This window comes from Pieris napi, chromosome 6 (genome assembly GCF_905475465.1).
Source record: "Pieris napi chromosome 6, ilPieNapi1.2, whole genome shotgun sequence".
NCBI classification, from domain to species: domain Eukaryota; kingdom Metazoa; phylum Arthropoda; class Insecta; order Lepidoptera; family Pieridae; genus Pieris; species Pieris napi.
Window position 1 is genome coordinate 5432432 of NC_062239.1, and position 17367 is coordinate 5449798.

The 17367-nt window shown below is 31.7% G+C and overlaps 4 protein-coding genes across 7 annotated transcripts; 2 read left to right on the plus strand and 2 right to left on the minus strand.

The window, feature by feature from the left end:
• Window positions 1–89: 89 nt before the first annotated feature.
• LOC125050171 (leucine-rich repeat protein 1) lies at window positions 90–2805 on the minus strand. 2 transcript variants are annotated; one of them, XM_047649812.1, is made up of 4 exons: window positions 2019–2804; window positions 1856–1947; window positions 1014–1168; window positions 90–560 (listed from the first exon to the last, which is right to left on the minus strand). In XM_047649812.1, the coding sequence occupies exons 1-4, from the start codon at window positions 2587–2589 to the stop codon at window positions 140–142; spliced, it is 1239 nt and encodes a 412-aa protein (XP_047505768.1). In that variant the 5' UTR covers window positions 2590–2804; the 3' UTR covers window positions 90–139. The 2 variants fall into 2 exon arrangements, with proteins under 2 accessions (XP_047505768.1, XP_047505769.1); XM_047649813.1 differs by lacking the exon at window positions 90–560 and having other exon boundaries at window positions 751–1168; window positions 2019–2805.
• Window positions 2806–4328: 1523 nt separating this feature from the next.
• On the plus strand, window positions 4329–8829 carry LOC125050161 (nonsense-mediated mRNA decay factor SMG5). 2 transcript variants are annotated; one of them, XM_047649791.1, is made up of 5 exons: window positions 4332–4380; window positions 4451–4648; window positions 4865–7037; window positions 7305–7503; window positions 8083–8829. In XM_047649791.1, exons 2-5 carry the CDS (start codon window positions 4575–4577, stop codon window positions 8514–8516), a joined length of 2880 nt encoding a protein of 959 aa, XP_047505747.1. In that variant the 5' UTR covers window positions 4332–4380; window positions 4451–4574; the 3' UTR covers window positions 8517–8829. The 2 variants fall into 2 exon arrangements, with proteins under 2 accessions (XP_047505746.1, XP_047505747.1); XM_047649790.1 differs by having other exon boundaries at window positions 4329–4648.
• A 2436-nt stretch (window positions 8830–11265) lies between these two features.
• On the minus strand, window positions 11266–14729 carry LOC125050278 (protein ENL). 2 transcript variants are annotated; one of them, XM_047650008.1, is made up of 3 exons: window positions 14561–14729; window positions 14250–14440; window positions 11266–14144 (listed from the first exon to the last, which is right to left on the minus strand). In XM_047650008.1, the coding sequence occupies exons 2-3, from the start codon at window positions 14431–14433 to the stop codon at window positions 12112–12114; spliced, it is 2217 nt and encodes a 738-aa protein (XP_047505964.1). In that variant the 5' UTR covers window positions 14434–14440; window positions 14561–14729; the 3' UTR covers window positions 11266–12111. The 2 variants fall into 2 exon arrangements, with proteins under 2 accessions (XP_047505964.1, XP_047505965.1); XM_047650009.1 differs by having other exon boundaries at window positions 14555–14729.
• A 1966-nt stretch (window positions 14730–16695) lies between these two features.
• On the plus strand, window positions 16696–17339 carry LOC125050370 (39S ribosomal protein L34, mitochondrial). Its single transcript, XM_047650156.1, has 2 exons — window positions 16696–16968; window positions 17033–17339. Exons 1-2 carry the CDS (start codon window positions 16928–16930, stop codon window positions 17250–17252), a joined length of 261 nt encoding a protein of 86 aa, XP_047506112.1. The 5' UTR covers window positions 16696–16927; the 3' UTR covers window positions 17253–17339.
• The last annotated feature ends 28 nt before the right edge of the window (window positions 17340–17367 follow it).

A 17367-nucleotide genomic window follows, 5' to 3' on the forward strand; every position in this document is an offset into this window, starting at 1 on the left:
TATTTTATTATATACAGATCTCTATATTTTTATGATTTTCAAAAATAAAATATATTAAGCAAGTAACAACTATATGTTAAAAAAAGGAATTGTTAGAAGAAATAATTTAATATTTAATAATACAGATAATGAAACACCACTAAAAATTATTTACTCTCAAACACTTGGATGAGCAAAAATAACATTGAAAGTTAATAGCACTATTTACATTATTATTAATTACAGTTACAGTACTAAAGCAATCACGCGAGTCAAATTGTTTGATTAAAAACACATTATTTAAAACAGGTTTGCCACAAACACATGTATTAGCACCATCTAATGTTTCAACTAGGGTAAAAGGAATTACATTTGGTGCATAATACATATTATTCCTTAACACAACTTTTGCTGCTATATCCAATAGCCTGCCAACACAGAAATCCCACTGCAATGAAATTGGTTTTTGAAGTGTTTCGGGGTTTTGTAAATTGTTGTGTGATATGTCTAATTGGTCTAATCTGCATTGCATTACACTGCACGGAAGGTACTGCAAATAGTTATGACTTAGTGTTAGGTATCTGTAAAGAAAAATGTTATTTTGTTTATATGAATGTTTTATAAGTTAATTATAATGGATTTCAGATATATTACACAAATTAATAATAGATTTAACTGAAATATGTCTTTAGTTACATAGATGGTCATATGATATGCATTGGAAATATTAACAATTGTAACTTAGTTAAGTAGTTTCCCTCCTATTATGATATAATCAGTCATAACTGTTTATAAATTAGGCAAATAGTTTAAAGTATTGACACTGCTCTGCCGCTATACTTAATTGAATACAAAGTTCTTTACTCTAAAAGGTACACATTGTCAAACCTAAGTCAAATGTTTAATTAGTATTCCTTGATAAAATTAGCAGAAATTTTGATGTTAGAAATAATTAAAGTTTAAAATTTAAATACTCTTAAAGTGTTATTGAAGCATACAACTTTGTTTAGAATGGTGTTAGAAATTAGAATTACCTTAGCTTCCTCATTCGTCCTAACGATGCAGGGAGCCTCTCTAATAGATTGTTGTCCAATTTTAATGTAACTAAATTATGCAGTTTCCAAATATTTCTTGGAAGAACTTTCAGCTTATTACCACATAGATCTAGAAGTTTTAATGTCTTTGTAATCTGTATACAATAAAGGTCAATGTTAAAAAACACACACTTCTTTCCTATGAACTTTACTATTAAATCCCAGTAAATACAGTTGTTAAGGAAAGGTTCTTCTTCCATATATAATATATGTATATCTCAAAATTCTCATAATTAGATTTAGAGTTATCAATTGTAGATGTACATACTGGTCAAACTCAAAACCTCATTAAAAATAAGATATTATTTAAAGAATTTAGATTTACAAACAGCACAAACATCTTTTAGGCATACTATTTATTAGAAAAATATAGGTAAAAAATTAATAAGATTTTAAATTATTTGATAGAAGATTATCACAACAATCTGTTGATGTTATGCTTTGTGGGAATAGAAAGTTGACAGTGATACAGCACTCATAATCTAGGCAGGTTTAAAATAACCAAAATAAAAAATAAGTTATTAATATGCATAAAAAACAAGTTTAAGTGATTACTAAAAATTTTTTGAATTAAGTTCACATAAAAATTTTGCAATATAAAAACACTGTTAAGTATATTTTACGTGACTGTATTATTTTAAAACAGTTAACTGACACAAAATTATTGAACATGTTTTGTTTACACATGTTATAAGCTTGTACCTATCTACTAATGCACAATTATAACTAAGTATAAGTGTGCATATGTAGATAGGCTCTCAATGTTTTCTATTACTGCTTACCTGAGGTCCTAGCAACCATCTCCAGTCAACACTTTCAAGAGTTCCTAGGGAATTATTAGTTAAATATAACTCATTTAAATTTGGCATTCTAGCTGCAATACAAAAAAATGTTTTAAGTATGATTACCTTTACTTCCATAAATATGTGAATAAAAACTACCCACCAAACTCATAAGGGATCTTTTCTATTTCATTGTTGCTTAAATCAAGCACAGTTAAACGGCGCAGTACGAGTATATCTCGGCGGAAATTGCATAATTTTAATCCAGCCATATAAAGAGATTCTAAGGTGCGTGGAAATCCTTTTGAGGGTATATCATTACGAGTCAATATAGTTAACTTGGTAGGAGCATTGTCTAATGCAGTCACACCAACTGACGACAAATTTGAAACTTTTAAATTTTTCACATTACCCGTAATGCAGGACTTCAACAAATTTAGAAAGCTCTTTAACTGTAATACTTCACTTTTGACACACAAGTCATGTGGAGGCTCAGAAAATCTTATAGTAATTTTACCCTCGTTTAAACATTTCACAAATACTTGTTTTATACATTTCACTTTGTATTTAATACCAGATTTATTTACTGAGGAGAAATGAAACATACAGTACTCGGTACTATTTTTTGGTTCTTTACTTAGGGCTAATGTTGATTTTATGTATTTTCCATTTGATCTTATATTTAAATTATTGTGGGCACGATTTACGACTTCTATTTTACAAATTAATTTCATTTTCAATACTTTCCTATTAAGAAATCATTAAGAAAAGGTAAAAGAACTGGGTAAACTGGTATGTAATAGATTTACTGCTATATTTTAAATTTAAATGTCAACCAAGAACTATAATTGTGCTATTATAATAATTACAAAACTATAAACAAACAATCCCTCAAAACTTCAGCAAGTCGATGAATAATTTTTTTCCCGCCATGGTCTCTCGCTATTCAATCAGTATAGTGCTTTTCATGAAAGAAGTCCCGCGGATATTTTTGGAACTAAATTTGACAGGTCGGCAATGTTGTCATTCGTCGATGTTATCAAGTTCGTTTGTTGTGGTAGATTTTTGTGAATTTTTAACTAGCTTAGTGCATTTTAAATATTGATTACAATGCCAAAAGTTGTAAAAAGTTCGGCTCGAGAAATTATATTAAAGGTGAAAGAGTTCTGTGAAGCGGAACATAAGAATCAAGGTGTTTTAATACAACTAAACAATGTTCGGAAGAGAATTGCCGCCATAAAAGGTACTTTTTAGAGTTGCCATTTAATATTTTTTGCTGTATTGATGGGACTTTTATGATATAAATTAGTTTTTGCGACAAAATTGAACAAATACATAACGTGATGAAACTAGGTAACTGAAATTAAAACATATATTACATAAGCATTATAAACTTAAAGTTATTATTATTTTTAGTTGTTCATAATTTAATTGCAGGTGTGTCAGAAATAACTATAACAAGAATTACAAACGAAGGTATAACAGCGGTGTGTACTTCGAAAAAAATTGTAACCCAACAATTATGCAATAAAACTCTGAATAAAAAATTGTCTTTACCCTATTTTCTCAACTTTTCCCTGTAAGTAGGTAGAACACCGCTAATATAAGTAAATAAATATGTATATACTTTTTACATAACAGAAATATTGTTTCTTCGAAGTATGCAGAAAATAATATTACTTGATAAATTACATCTGCTAAATGTAAATAAAATAGGTAAATTTTTTACTCATAAATGGCAACATTACGTCATGCGATTGCAGCGCCGCGTCTGGGGGACTTCTTTCGTGAAAAGGACTATAATTCCAAATGTCAATGTGTCTTTTTTTTTTTGTTGAGTTTATGGCCTGGTATCTAGACCTTTAGGCCAATCAATGTGTCATTTTTAATTTCACGGTCATAGGTTATGAGAAAAGCATAGAAACCGTATAAAAATAATAAAAGCACACTTCCTCTCATATTCAAGACAGTACAAAATGTGACTCCCGTATATTAAAAACAAATGGGACATATGGAAGTCATGATAATCCCTAAGTGATCAAAATACGAGGGTAACCCAGCAATCTCGAGGTTGTTCATCCTATTCCATTGCTGTTGTTTATTTATTTGAGATTGCAGTTCTTTAACCTTAATATTATATAATTAAAGAACTGCATTATTGTTTTGGACATGCTTGTTGCTTAATATTTCTTTCAATTTGAATTTATTTAAAGACTGGGTTAAACTTAAGTTACTACAGTTATTTATGATTTAATATATTACGAATGTGGTACAGCTGAAAAACTAAGTCATAATTTGTAAATGGCGGAAACTTTCAAAAGTTGAAACGTTATTGAAACTGCCACCCGCATGATGCTACTGCGCATATATTATAGTATCGTAATTATAAATATTAATTAATTAATAATCTGTGGATTAGCCTATACTTGGATGTGTGTGATTTGTCTATGACGGCAATCATTCAACTTTTTTATATAGTATCCACTGCTTTAAAAAAAAAAGAAAAGGGAAATGTGGATTAAAACGTAATATAATTTAGATTTTAGAAACATCTTTTATGCAGTTATTTTTATATTTAAAAAAATGTTTTTTAAGATGCTCTCACGGAAATGATTCTGATTACGATCTCTGGACACATTGAGTGTTACTCTAAAACGTCATCACCATCAGTGTTTTTAAAAACATCTTGACAAGTTTATATGTAACAATGACTTGAAAAATGAAGAACGACTGCAATGATAATTTGGTGATTAAAAATCTGGAGCGTAGCGAACAAGCAAAGAAAGTATATAGGTACGAATATAATAATAGTACTTATTTTTTCTTAATATAAATATTGATTTCCTATAGATATTGATAACCTCTAATAATAAACCACAAAACAATTGCTTTTATTGTTAAAAGTTACTGCTCTAAATAATAATTATTTCTGACACAGAACTCAGTTTCTACCTACTAAAAGTTCAATTATTAAATAAGCCGGCACACCTAATAGAAATATTTTCTCAGGTATGTAACAGATGTTGCTCGACGTCTTGGTGAAGCAACCTCAGCCAGTAAAGTAATTGCGGATTTATTTAGCATCCACATAGAAGTCCAACGGCAGAAGCTTAGAGACAACTGCGAAAAACTTTTCTTTTTAGATCCCTTGAATTATGGAAAGAAATCAGTGGAATTAGTCTGGCGAAAAGTATACTATGATACAATATATAGTGCAAAAAAGCTGCATGAGACCCACCATGATTGTGACAATTATTTAGACATGCATATTGTCTCTGGTATTGGTCACTTCCATAATTTTATAGCAAAAGTTCAGGCAGAAATGAGGGTTAATTTAAAAGATTTGGATTATGCTCCTTCCTATAATGATGAGGAATATCAAGATGATATAAACAGCAAGCTTATTGAACATGATAGCCACATTCTTTATCAGTCAATACTGTACTCATGCTTAATATACCTGGGTGATTTGAGTAGATATCAAGTAGAAATTTTTAATAAAAGTGGGGCATCTATCGCAGCTCGCTATTATCTTCAAGCAGCTCAATTAGACCTCACTTCAGGCATGCCATTTAACCAACTTGCCAATTTATATTTAGAAAAAAACTATAATTTGGATTCTGTCAGTTCTTATATCCACTGCCTAAGTTGTTTGACACCTTTTGAGGGGGCAATGGGTAATTTAAACAAAATCTTTGAAAAGAATAACCAGTTCTGTTGCATGGTAACACCATCCGAAAGTATGACACAGTCTGAACATATTCAAATTACAGTGGCAAATTTTTTGTCTTTAATTGAAAAGTGGTACTTTCTTAAAGACGATGAAAATATTCCAAAGCTATGTAGCAATGTTGTGCAACAGCTTAAACTATCAATGGATTTTACAAAAGTTCATCTTCCTGATATAAATAAAAATTATAATGAGTACATGCAAGCAATGGAAGAAGAATATGCAAATCCAGCTTATCTTAACTCGACAATGATACATCATATTGTTAAAATATGTCTTTTTACTATAGCTAAGATGAAAGAAAGTGATGAAGCCAAATCATTTGCATGCAAAGCATTTACGTTAGCATTTTTATCTCAGACTTTACAAAAATTACATAACCAATTAGAAAACTTGGGATTTAAAAACCCAGCCAACAATTACATACCAAAATATAAATTAAATCAACCAGAAAAAACTGAGAATGGATTGGACAACATAGAAACTCAGGATAACCATGAAGTATGTCCATTGCCAAATGGAAGTGAAGATACTTACTATGAAGATTTAAAAGAAACTGGCTCTGATGATGATAAAGAAGTTTTCATTAATGGAGATGGCAAAAATAAAAAAAATATACCCAGGAGGAGGCGTAGGCGTAGAGCAAATTCATTAGACAGTTCAGATTTAAGTGATAATTCTGAGAGTAGTTCAGAAGAAACTGACCTAACATGCTCTGATGATGAAGATGCAATTTCTGATTCAACCTATGCATCTGATGAAGACAATAGTGATGGTTCAGATCTAGAGAAAAAAGTTGAAGAGAAAGTAAATGGTTCTTATGAAAATACCACAGATATGGTGGACAATTCTGAAAGAATTAACAAAACTGCCCCAGAAAATGCAGTACTCAGTAATGCTCTAGATTCAGAAGGTATAAGCAACTTTTTACATGGTGACAATATCTTGCCAAGTCTTAAACTACTACAAGATTGGGTGCTTACTGAAAAAGATCTTATTCTATCATGTGGAGAAAGTGGAGAATCATTATTTCAATGTGTTGTAAACTTATTAAACATCTTTCAACACTATTTCTATAAAAATAATGACCTATTAAGCAAAAGCAGTAACATTCTTATACAAGCTAAAAATAAAGCAAAAAAATTCAGGCTGGATTATAAAACAATTCCTCTTCCTGAAGATATAAACTTGCGTGGAACTAACATTGGAAAATTTGACAAAGATGCTACAGAGTGGCAACTCAAGGAGAAATTAAAATTAACAGAGTTTGACGAAAATATAATAAGAATATTAAACTTCATTTACTTTGGAAATCAGATAGCAAAGATTGTGCCAAGGATTAAGTTTAACAAGACAATGAAGATTTTTTACCTTAAAAAAGTATACCCACCAAAAACTACACACAAATTAAATCATAAAAGAAGCAGAGAATGGCATAGCTCTAATAAACAAGTAAGTTGTAATTAGAATTCTCAACAGAAATGAACAGATGAAATTTAATATTAAGTACATATTCAACTTTGTTTAATTGTAGAAGTTAGTTTTGTGTTTAAAGATAATTCTTTTTAGTTAAAAAGAAGATACAAATTTATTTGAGTGCAAATAAAAATATATGCGTTATATAAAACTTTACTACTCTTACTATTATTTAACTTTACTACTTTGTATTATAAATAACTAGTTTTTACTATTTAAAAAATAACAATATTTCTATTATAGGGAGATAAAAACGAGGGTGGACTTCTTCGCCGTTTAGGCCACCTTTGGCTAACATCGAGAGTACGAGAATTAGAGTGCACAGGACAAACTGAAGTGCCATCCCTTCTCGCCGTTGACACGACTGCTTTGTATAAACATCTCCGTAGAGTAAAACAGCTCGTCAGAACTCGTAACTTTATAATTCTAATCCCCAGTGTCGGTAAGTAAAATATTTTTTCATTATTAGACCTCTGGTTTTGTTACTTTATTGTCCACATTTAATTCAGAGGCGAGACGAAGCAAGTGTGGTTTGTCATACGGTAGTATTTAACGCTTATCTTAACCTTGATGCATATATCTTAATATATATAAATTACGTGTCACCTTGTTTGTCCGCAATGGGCTCCTAAACTACCGAACCGATATCAATCAAATTTGCACACCGTGTGTAGTTTGATCCAACTTAAAAGATAGGATAGCTTACATCTCAATTTATACCCGCAATATTATTTTATTGCAAGATATTTGTTTATTATTTGATACAATTTTAACAGATGGCGCTGTGTTAAAAGTACCAACGTTTCACATAAGTTATCCTACCGTTTCCCTTGAAAAGTTTACTACTATGTAATATAACAAAAACCTTAGCTACAGCCACGCTTGGCCGGTCTGCTAGTATATATATATATCTTTCATTCCCGACAGCGTACACATGTAAAATCCCTTTACCTAAATATCTACCACTATCTTAAGTTAGTATGTTTATAGCTACGGAGGTTAAATTATTTTATATTTACAGTATTGCAAGAATTGGACGAGCTAAAGCGAGATTGTTCAGCCGCTCGCGATGCAATACGCTGGCTCGAGATGCAACTTAAGAGTGGTTCACGATTTCTTAGAACACAACGCCCAGGTCAATCTAAACCGATGCCACTGATCAAATACCCACGAAAAGCGCCATCTTTTGTACACAATTTTATGCAAATTTTAGAATTTTGCAATCACTTTAATGATGAAAAGCAACAAGGAGGAAATGGTGATTCAGAAATCTCTGGAAAGTCTGCTCCGTTGCTTGTTTTACTAGTTGGTACTGAACAAGGAAATAATGAAGAACAATATAAGGAAATTAGTTTGTTGGGAACGGCACAGGCAGCGGGCATTTCTATCGAGTTTATTGGTGACTTTTATGCGAAATGGCGTCAGACAAGTCATAAAAATGGTAAAAAGAGATGAGCGATCAATGATTTTGGCCAGGTACTCGACTTAGCAGAGGGAAAAATGTCCCTTACGACGAGCGATCTAATTGTTCAGATGGAATGAACATGCCCGCGTAATATGATCGTAATGACAAATGGCAGATTCTTAGGCATTTTATTATTTAACTTATCGCAAAAATTGTTTCGTAATAATTTAAATCCATCTTATAGTTTCATGAGCACCATTTTATATGAAAAATTGGTAAATTTTGTATCATCCCTTATTGTCATTCATTCATTTGTAGCAATGTATGCAGTTTTTTTTAAATAAAGAATTTCGTATGTTAAAATTTGCCTTATTTATAGTATCACCTATTGTTATTATTAAGGCGCAAATATTTTGGAAAATTAATTAAAATAATACGCTTGAAAACTCAAATTAATTAGGTATATTGTATTACAAAAAGTACGTCATGAGTCTTCATGCTACTTTTATTTGTAAAAAAAGGGTTCTTGTACTTATGTACGCGCGTAAGAACTTATAGGTTCTTTGGCATTATTAAAAATAGTTTTTGGTTGCATGCAAATAATAAATTACAAACGCTCTAGGGATTGAACGTTCAATACTGTCTTTCGAACAAGATATGCTGATGTAATCTTAGGCCAACCATATTTTTTTTACTATCCCAAAATCAACAAAATATAATAATAAAATTTTATTTACTCGTAATCCAACATTTACTTCACTTCACTTTATTTATAATAGCGACATCTGTGTAAATCACAATTCCGCCAATGTCACGTTCTAAGTCTTCACACAGTGAGGATAGATTTGATAATTTTGATAGATTGAATTTTATCTAAGCAGAGTTACCCAAAACAAAAATGACATCACAATAAATACAACACACACAGACATCTAATAATATATACAAGAGGTTAACATTTTACTACAAGGTATGGAGGGAGGAATCTTATTTATAACTTTAATTTATTAACAGAAATAAATTTCCCTAAAATTTTGACGATCGAGCTGAATGGGAGGGAAAGTAGGGAGTTAAGGTTACATGGACGAGGGAAATCTGGAGAAAGATGGGTCAAATAACGAGTCATTAATTAAAGAACAGTTAAAAAATATATGGTCTGTCGAGCCCTCGTCCATACCACACTCACAGAGAGAACTGTCTTTAATTTTGGCTAGATGAACGGGAGTACAAGCGTGCCCTATACGAAGACGGCAGATTATAGACGTGACCTTTTTGTTTAAAAACTTAAATTTAAAAAACCACGGCGAAGAAGGGATTGATTACTGAATATTAGCATAGTGCCTGCCAGTTTTTACTTTAGAAGATTGCCAATCAATAGTCCAGGATTTTAAAAGGTGGGAGTACGCAAGAGCTGATAGGTCGTGGGCCGAGATGTTGGGATTCTGACAAGAAAATAGCACCTTTTGCACAAGAGTCAGCAGTTTCATTACCCGCTATACCACAATGACTAGGTATCCACAAACATATGAATATCTTTTTTACTACACCTAAACAAAGCTTCTCTTATTTTTAGAATCGTATTATGTTTTTTTTAGACCTGAATGGAATGGAAAGAATTGCCTGTAAAAAGCTGCGAGAATCGGAAAAAATTGTTACTTTATTTAGGTTGTGGGACTCAGCATACAAAACCGCTTCTAGGATTGGCATCGTGAGATTAGATAAGCGACGTAATTTGGACAAGATGGAATGTGAAGAGTATTGAAGGACTTTGATGAAGAAGCGGTCACTTAAAAATTGTTTACGTAAATACAGGGGGGGGGTCGACACATTCTATTTGGAGAGCATTGATGGGAGAGGAATCCAACATTTATGTATGGGTATATTTAACTTATGACAGAAAACAAATGTTAACTCTGTAAGTTCTTTGCAGCCATATATAAGAGGATTCCAATTTTTTGTGTTCATACTAACAACCTGCAATTAGAGAAATAAATAATTGTGACATTAAAAAAAAAGTGTGCGTGTACTTATGTACGCGCGTAAGAAGTTATACTTCTTTGGCATTATTAAAAATAGTTTTTGGTTGCATGCAAATAATAAATTACAATTAAATAATCAAAGACTGGAATAGTCATAGTCAATAAAGTTCAGTTTACTTTTGAAAAATTAAATAAATAAATATTTATTATTATTCTCTTACATTAAGTGTAACATAAATTCTATTATTATATTGGGTATTATTCGAATCTTGTTTTTAAATTATGTCCAATGCCGTAGCATCTTCCGTGGGCAACTTCATTCTGTTAATTTTGTGTCACGGTGCGCGCGCATGGTAAAATTTCACTCTCATCAATTTTTCATAACGCGCCGAAAGAAGTATAATTTCAAAAATTACACGTCAAAATGTAAACTTTCTCATTAGGTTTTTTGAAGTTGTCAGAACATAATATCAATTTAGGGATGTCCACCAAATCTAGTAAAACGCTGTAGTTATCAAATCATAAGTTAAAAAAAATTTTTTTTTATGTTTATGTGAATTGAGGAACTTTACCTAAAATATAAATATGAGAAAAGTTATAACTTATAAGGAATGTTGATGAGTATTAATAGGTTCAAATGCGAGAGGCAACACAATATTCGACTAAACTGAAAACTTATTTTATGTGGAATTAAATTTGATTTTGTAATAAGGTTAAACATTTTATACTATGCTAGATATTCCATTACACAAAACCAATCTTACGTAACTGTATTTGTCCAATTTTTCATAGATATTCTAGTAGAATTAAAACAGATAAATAAATGTTATACACTCTTATTTATTTCTTCGAAATACCTACATATTTCATGTATTTATAAATAAAAAATAAATTACGTAACAAACACATAAGGCATTAGAAAAAGCCAATATTATTATGTTCTAATCACAATTATAGTCTTAAATATATTCCTATTATTATTCAGTGTAGATTTTATAAATAAAAGTGCCACTTTATTAGATTATTACAATTAAACATATGAAAACAATAATAATGTTAGAGATGGGAACTTAATTCAAATTGTTGCCAACATTATCTAACTAGGATCTAAATTTATGCCATGAAGTGTTCTAAACTAATAAGTCAATAAACTTCACTTTAAATAAAATTATATTAGCCTCGGATCGCTATGACCATGGAGGTTCAATATATTCACATATACCAAGTGTTCAACAGCATTGCCACATTCATGGAAATTTATCATATTTAAAGAGCTTTAAATTGTGAGTTACTAACAAAATCGTTATTTTTCTATTTACAAGTAATAAATTGTATTCATGTGACGCACTTGTTAATTACTTAGTATATCAATATTAATATAATAATGTACAAAATATACAAGTTTTTTAACAATCTTTCAACAGTCTTATATCTTTACTTTTCTATAAAGTATTGCACTTAAAGTTTTTAAATAGTTGATGTTGATGCATATTATCATGATTGAGATTTTATTCTTACTATCATAAAATATATATTACTACAGAATATAAAGTGAAACACTTATATTTATCTTCCATTCTATCCATGTTAGGATTATGATATCTGATATTCAACAATATTTTAGAACATATTGGTGTATAAAGAGTTTACAGAATATCAATAACAACTAGCAGCCAACCAACTGTATAAGTTGTTGAACAGTAGAGCGATCTAACAGGCACAGATCAAAGTCAAATGTCTGGGTGGTCACTTCATACCTACCAGTCTCTGCTATTAAATTTACCACTCTCTCAAGATCCTCATTATTTTTAATCATCATAATGCGTTGCTGTAGACCTCTTAACTGTACCATATAGTCTGGTGACAAGTCACCAGGTTCTGCATCTTCACCTAGGCTGCTTGAAACACCATTGTCTTGCACTTTCGTCTCCATTGATGTAGATGCACTGCTCTCTCCGCAATCAGTTTCACTTATAACAGGGGCAGAATCATTTGGCTTTGCTACTTTGCGATTTTCTAATTCCTCTGCCTCTGCTTTTCTCTTGCGTCGCTTCTCTTCTTTCTTTGATGATTTATCTTTATGTTTTTTCGATTTTTGCACTGGTGGGTTCTCAATAGGTATAGGAACTGGTACAGGCTCTGGTTCAGGTGGCTCGGGCTCTGGTGTCGGCTCACGCTTCACAACTGGTTCAGGTGAGAGATGTTCTGTTTTTATTTTAACATCATCATCATCATTTATAATTGAATTATCTGAATCTGAATGACTGCTATTAATATCCTCAGTCCCAATGTGAATAGTTTTAGTTAACCCACTTTTTGAGCTGCACTGTGATGCTGTATCTATAGATATTGGTGATGCAAGTTCTGGTATATGACGCTCCCTAGGAATTGGTGTTTCTCTGTGTTCTACAACTTCCACTTTAATTTCTTGAGTTTCTCGAGCTTTCTCATGTTTACGTTTTTTTTCTTTACTGCTCTCTTTGTGCTTTTCTTTTGATTCATCACGTTTTTTATCTTTCTTTTTATGTTTATGTTTTCTTTCAGAGTCACCCTTTTCTTTTGTTTTATGGGAATCTGAACGATCCTCAACTTCTGGTGGAGGGGTTTTTCTCAAATTTTCAATTGAAAATTTATTGATTGGTTTTTCTGATTTTATTTGCCTCTCTTTTATTGGTGAATCTTTAGATTCTTTATCTTTAATAACTTCCCTTGCTTTTGGCAGTTCTTTAACTACTTCTTTTGTTTCTAAATCTTTAATTTTATGGGTCTCTTTTTTATGGTCTTTCTTTTCCTTTCTCTCTTTTTCCCTATCATGACTTTTCTTCTCTTTTTTCTTTTTCTCTTTTGGTTCTTTTTCTAGTTTTATATCAGGAGGTCTATCTTCTACTTTTGGTTTTTTGTGTTCAAAGTTATCTAAACTATGCTTTTGTGGTTTATACTCTTCTTTAATACTTTGAGCACTACTAGAACGTGGCGCTGGGCTAGGAACTTTGCGATTTGGACTAAGACACTTCTTTTTAGGTGGCTCTGGTGAAGGCGGCTTCTCACTGGCTCTCTTACTTGTTTTATCTTTAGATCTTTCTTGTTCTCTACTATGGTTTTTTAATTTTTCAACTTTTTGTTTCTCCCGTTCTTCTTTAACTTTTGTCTTATCTGGTTTACTCTCTTTATGTTCATGTTTTGATTTCTTATCAGAACTTGACCTCTCTTTCTCTTTCTTTTCTGATTTAACAGGTTGTGTGCTTTTTTCCATCTTCTTTGGATCAGGTGAAACTTTAGGAGGTTTCTGAATAGGTGCTCCAAAAAGTGTCTCAAAACTACTTGCTTTTAAAGGTATTTCATCTTTATACTCTTTTGTTTTATGTTTTTTCGTGTGTTCAGAAGAAAGCTTTGGTTTGCTAACAAGTTGTTGCTTATCATCAGTAAAAGAATCTCTACTTCTACTTTCTTGATCAGGATTTGTATAATAAGCATTGTTACTCATGGGAATTCCTCCTCCTTTTAGCAATTTTCTTTTAAACTCTTCATTGGGATTTTGAAAAATGTAGCGATCTCTAAGAAAAGCACTTTGTTGTAATGTCAAGTCATAGGTAAATTTAATTTTTTTTGGCTCATCTTTATTTTTTAAATATATTTCTATTGGAAAGATGAAACCTGCATAACCAGCCTCTTTTATTGTAAATGGAGGGTCTTTAACAACTGAAAAAAAAATCATGTTATCTTTGGTATTTAATTGGTAAACAAGTATAAATTAATGAATATAATGAAACTGATTGGCTGGTCAAATTAAAACTAAGTAATTACCTCTTCGGGGTTTGGGAAAAGTTTCGTGAAGAAGAAAAACAACTTTGTCAACAAAGTGACTGATATCAGCACCTTCTTGGCCTCGCACGAAAACTTCCCAATCATGAGTAAATCCCTCTGGGGTCTTCTTAGATTTCATTGAAGCTTCGTGTCCTATTTCGAAGTTAACTTTTATCGCGGACATCGTTATCCTGAAATATAAACAAAATATTTGTAAGTCTGTAGGTATTTATAACTTTCGTTATCTACTTGTAATGTAATTCTATAGCGTCAAATAATACAACTACCTAAAAAGCGATACTGACACTTACAATAATTTTTATTATATAATAACAAATTAGTTTTACAGCAAATACCCGACAGCGATATTCCAATCATTCACACTTTAAAAATTTATTTGATGACAAAAATATTTTTTTAGCGCCCTTGTTATTTTTATCCGCCATATTCAATGGTCAACATGCACAAATACAAAGTTACCACAGAGAATCACAATCATAACACATGAACTTTTTGGATGTCGGTGTCACTAGTGACTATCTATAGTCTATCTATCACTATCTACTACATAATCTGTGAACTGTGAATTAGTAAAAAATCTTAGATAAAACTGTGCATATATAGACAGTGCATATGACTGCAAAATCCAAAGCTAGCATCGGGAATCGGGATACTGGGCGTTGACATATCGAATGACATCACCTTTCGCGGTCATCTGGAAGGGAATGCGTCTAAGAGTGCCATGAGCCACTAAGAACCCTGGTGTGCTCAGCAAGGCGAGATGGTGATTCATTTCGGGTCACCGCTTCCAATTCTATAAAGCGCAAATTCCAGTACCAGCTCCTTCCGCTTGACCGTATTCAACGAAGAGCGATTCAAATCGTCAGCGACCAGTCACTTTCCGTGCGACTTGATCCCTTGGCATTGCGTAGAGATGTTTGAAACTTACACATATCGCATTTACCACGGAGAGTGCTTAAAGGGTCCTTCAAGAAAAGAGCATACCAATTCTTGAAAAGCCGGCAACGCCCTTGTAAGCCTTCTGGCAATGTAAGTGCCCATGAGCGGTAGTATCACTTAACATCAGGTGAGCCTCCTGCCCGTTTGCCTCCTATTACCTAAAGAAAAGACAGAGACTGAACGTCATCGAATAATTACTGAACTGTGACAAGACGTAAACATAAACATGTACTATTTTTACGGAAGTTACGTTATTGCTTATGAATTTTAGATCAAATTTTAAACAGTAATTATAAATAAATAATAATTTATTTTTGCCAAACGATCTAAATAAGAAAAACATTAAAGTAATTAGGAGTATCTTATAGCAATGAATTATTCAATAAATAATTTTTGTCTATCTATAATAGAACATCTATAGGAACGTGCTACTTTTTCTCTTACTTAAGGGAAGATCCTCGACTAGTAGTCCAGTCAGTCAAGACAATTAATTCATTATAATTCCAAAAGTTTTCAAATTTTGATGTAAGGTCGGGAGTGGTATTAAAACAAACAATAAAATTTTGCAACCTGCTCTGCGGTCCGGAACATTGTTAAAAATAAGTTTTGGTCGTGAAAAAAATTCCAAAAGTTCTGCAAACTTGGGGAAGTTTTCGATATAATATTTCATATCACGTATAAAATTTGCAACCAACCTAAGTGTACGGAACATTTTTTGTTATTAAAAATTAATGTTTTTCTTTATTAAACTGAAAACGTTCCAAAAGTTCTGCAAATTTGACAGATATATCGAAAATAAAATAAATAACAAAAAATGTTCCGTGATATGAAATATTATATCGAAAACTTCCCCAAGTTTGCAGAACTTTTGGAATTTTTTTCACGACCATACAGCAAAAATTAATTTAATTGCAATTTTAACAATGTTCCGGACTGCGGACAAGGTTGCAAAATGAGATTTATTGTCGTCCCAATGTACCATTCACTTGACCGAAGTTTGAAAACTTTTGGAATTATTATCAAATTTTCGATTTCGAATGTCTATAATGACTGGTCTATAGTATAATATTACTCACTGGCTGGCCCGAAGGCCCGAGATGCCGTATATTATATCCCTAGCGGTTGCAATAACTTTGTTAGTACGGAAATGGTATATTATAAACTTATTTTACCCATTTACTTGTTTTGTCGTACTATTTAGGTGTCGCTACATCATAATTCTAAATGATAATTCAGTACCTAAAGTGATAAATCTTAATTCAGTACCCTAAATGTATGCTTTCCTTTACAGTTTTCTTTATGTACATAATATGTTTCTATATCATTTAATATACATTGCGCTTAATATCGCAAATCATGACTTCCGCATGTCAAAATCAAATACATTTTTGACATACGGAAGTCAGACTTAGCGCTAAGCCTAAGACTCGTTTATAAATCTGACTACTAGAGCTATGCAACTAGATAACTCTCTCATTCATCTGTATTCTGTGTCCAATTACTTCCTACTGGCTACTCTGTGTTTGGACTGTTTTGAACCGCAAGGCTCATCATCGATGATCGAATAAATAATAATTGCAGAAGAAATGTGGTAAAACCAGTACTGTGCTTTTTTTCGTGAAATATATCATTGGTCCATTGCTAACTTGGTAATAGACGTATCAGACACTAGAAAGCCAAGTATATTGTTATTGGATTGAGTGTATTATCTTGAAATCATGTTACATCGTTTTATTTCTGCTGTATTTCAACCATTTAAGTGAGTATATTTTTTTAACATCGACGTGATTTAAGAGTTATAATAATTTTGAATTATCTTTCAGACAAGGGCTTTTCTTGGCTCAGCCACCCAGTTCTAACCTAGTAAAGCCAGAATCGTGTTTACTGTCTTTAGTACGCACAAAAGTACGCTGTTACTTTCCTCGTCCTAATGAAGTAAAAAGAGTTCGTCGGCATGGCTGGGAAAAAAGAATGTCCTCACAGAATGGTCGCAGGGTTATTATGAGAAGACTTCTAAAAGGCCGTCATGTACTTACACATTAATATTTTTTCTATAATGTGAAGAAGTAATGTTAATAATATACAGTTATATAAACATTAGATTTAGTAATTAAACCATATTATTTTTAATGATGATCCTTTTATTACGTATACTTAA

What these genes read in the sequence shown, in the direction of transcription:
- LOC125050171 (XM_047649812.1), bottom strand. Translation starts at nt 2,589, where the DNA reads ATGAAATTAATTTGTAAAATAGAAGTCGTAAATCGTGCCCACAATAAT. An exon ending in AAAGATCCCTTATGAGTTTG is followed by an intron (nt 1,948 to 2,018) that starts GTGGGTAGTTTT and finishes TTTGTATTGCAG; the next exon opens with CTAGAATGCCAAATTTAAAT. An exon ending in GATGGTTGCTAGGACCTCAG is followed by an intron (nt 1,169 to 1,855) that starts GTAAGCAGTAAT and finishes TATTGTATACAG; the next exon opens with ATTACAAAGACATTAAAACT.
- LOC125050161 (XM_047649790.1), top strand. Translation starts at nt 4,575, where the DNA reads ATGAAGAACGACTGCAATGATAATTTGGTGATTAAAAATCTGGAGCGT. An exon ending in CAAGCAAAGAAAGTATATAG is followed by an intron (nt 4,649 to 4,864) that starts GTACGAATATAA and finishes ATATTTTCTCAG; the next exon opens with GTATGTAACAGATGTTGCTC. An exon ending in GGCATAGCTCTAATAAACAA is followed by an intron (nt 7,038 to 7,304) that starts GTAAGTTGTAAT and finishes TTTCTATTATAG; the next exon opens with GGAGATAAAAACGAGGGTGG.
- LOC125050278 (XM_047650008.1), bottom strand. Translation starts at nt 14,433, where the DNA reads ATGTCCGCGATAAAAGTTAACTTCGAAATAGGACACGAAGCTTCAATG. An exon ending in TTTTCCCAAACCCCGAAGAG is followed by an intron (nt 14,145 to 14,249) that starts GTAATTACTTAG and finishes TTTTTTTTTCAG; the next exon opens with TTGTTAAAGACCCTCCATTT.
- LOC125050370 (XM_047650156.1), top strand. Translation starts at nt 16,928, where the DNA reads ATGTTACATCGTTTTATTTCTGCTGTATTTCAACCATTTAA. An exon ending in GCTGTATTTCAACCATTTAA is followed by an intron (nt 16,969 to 17,032) that starts GTGAGTATATTT and finishes ATTATCTTTCAG; the next exon opens with ACAAGGGCTTTTCTTGGCTC.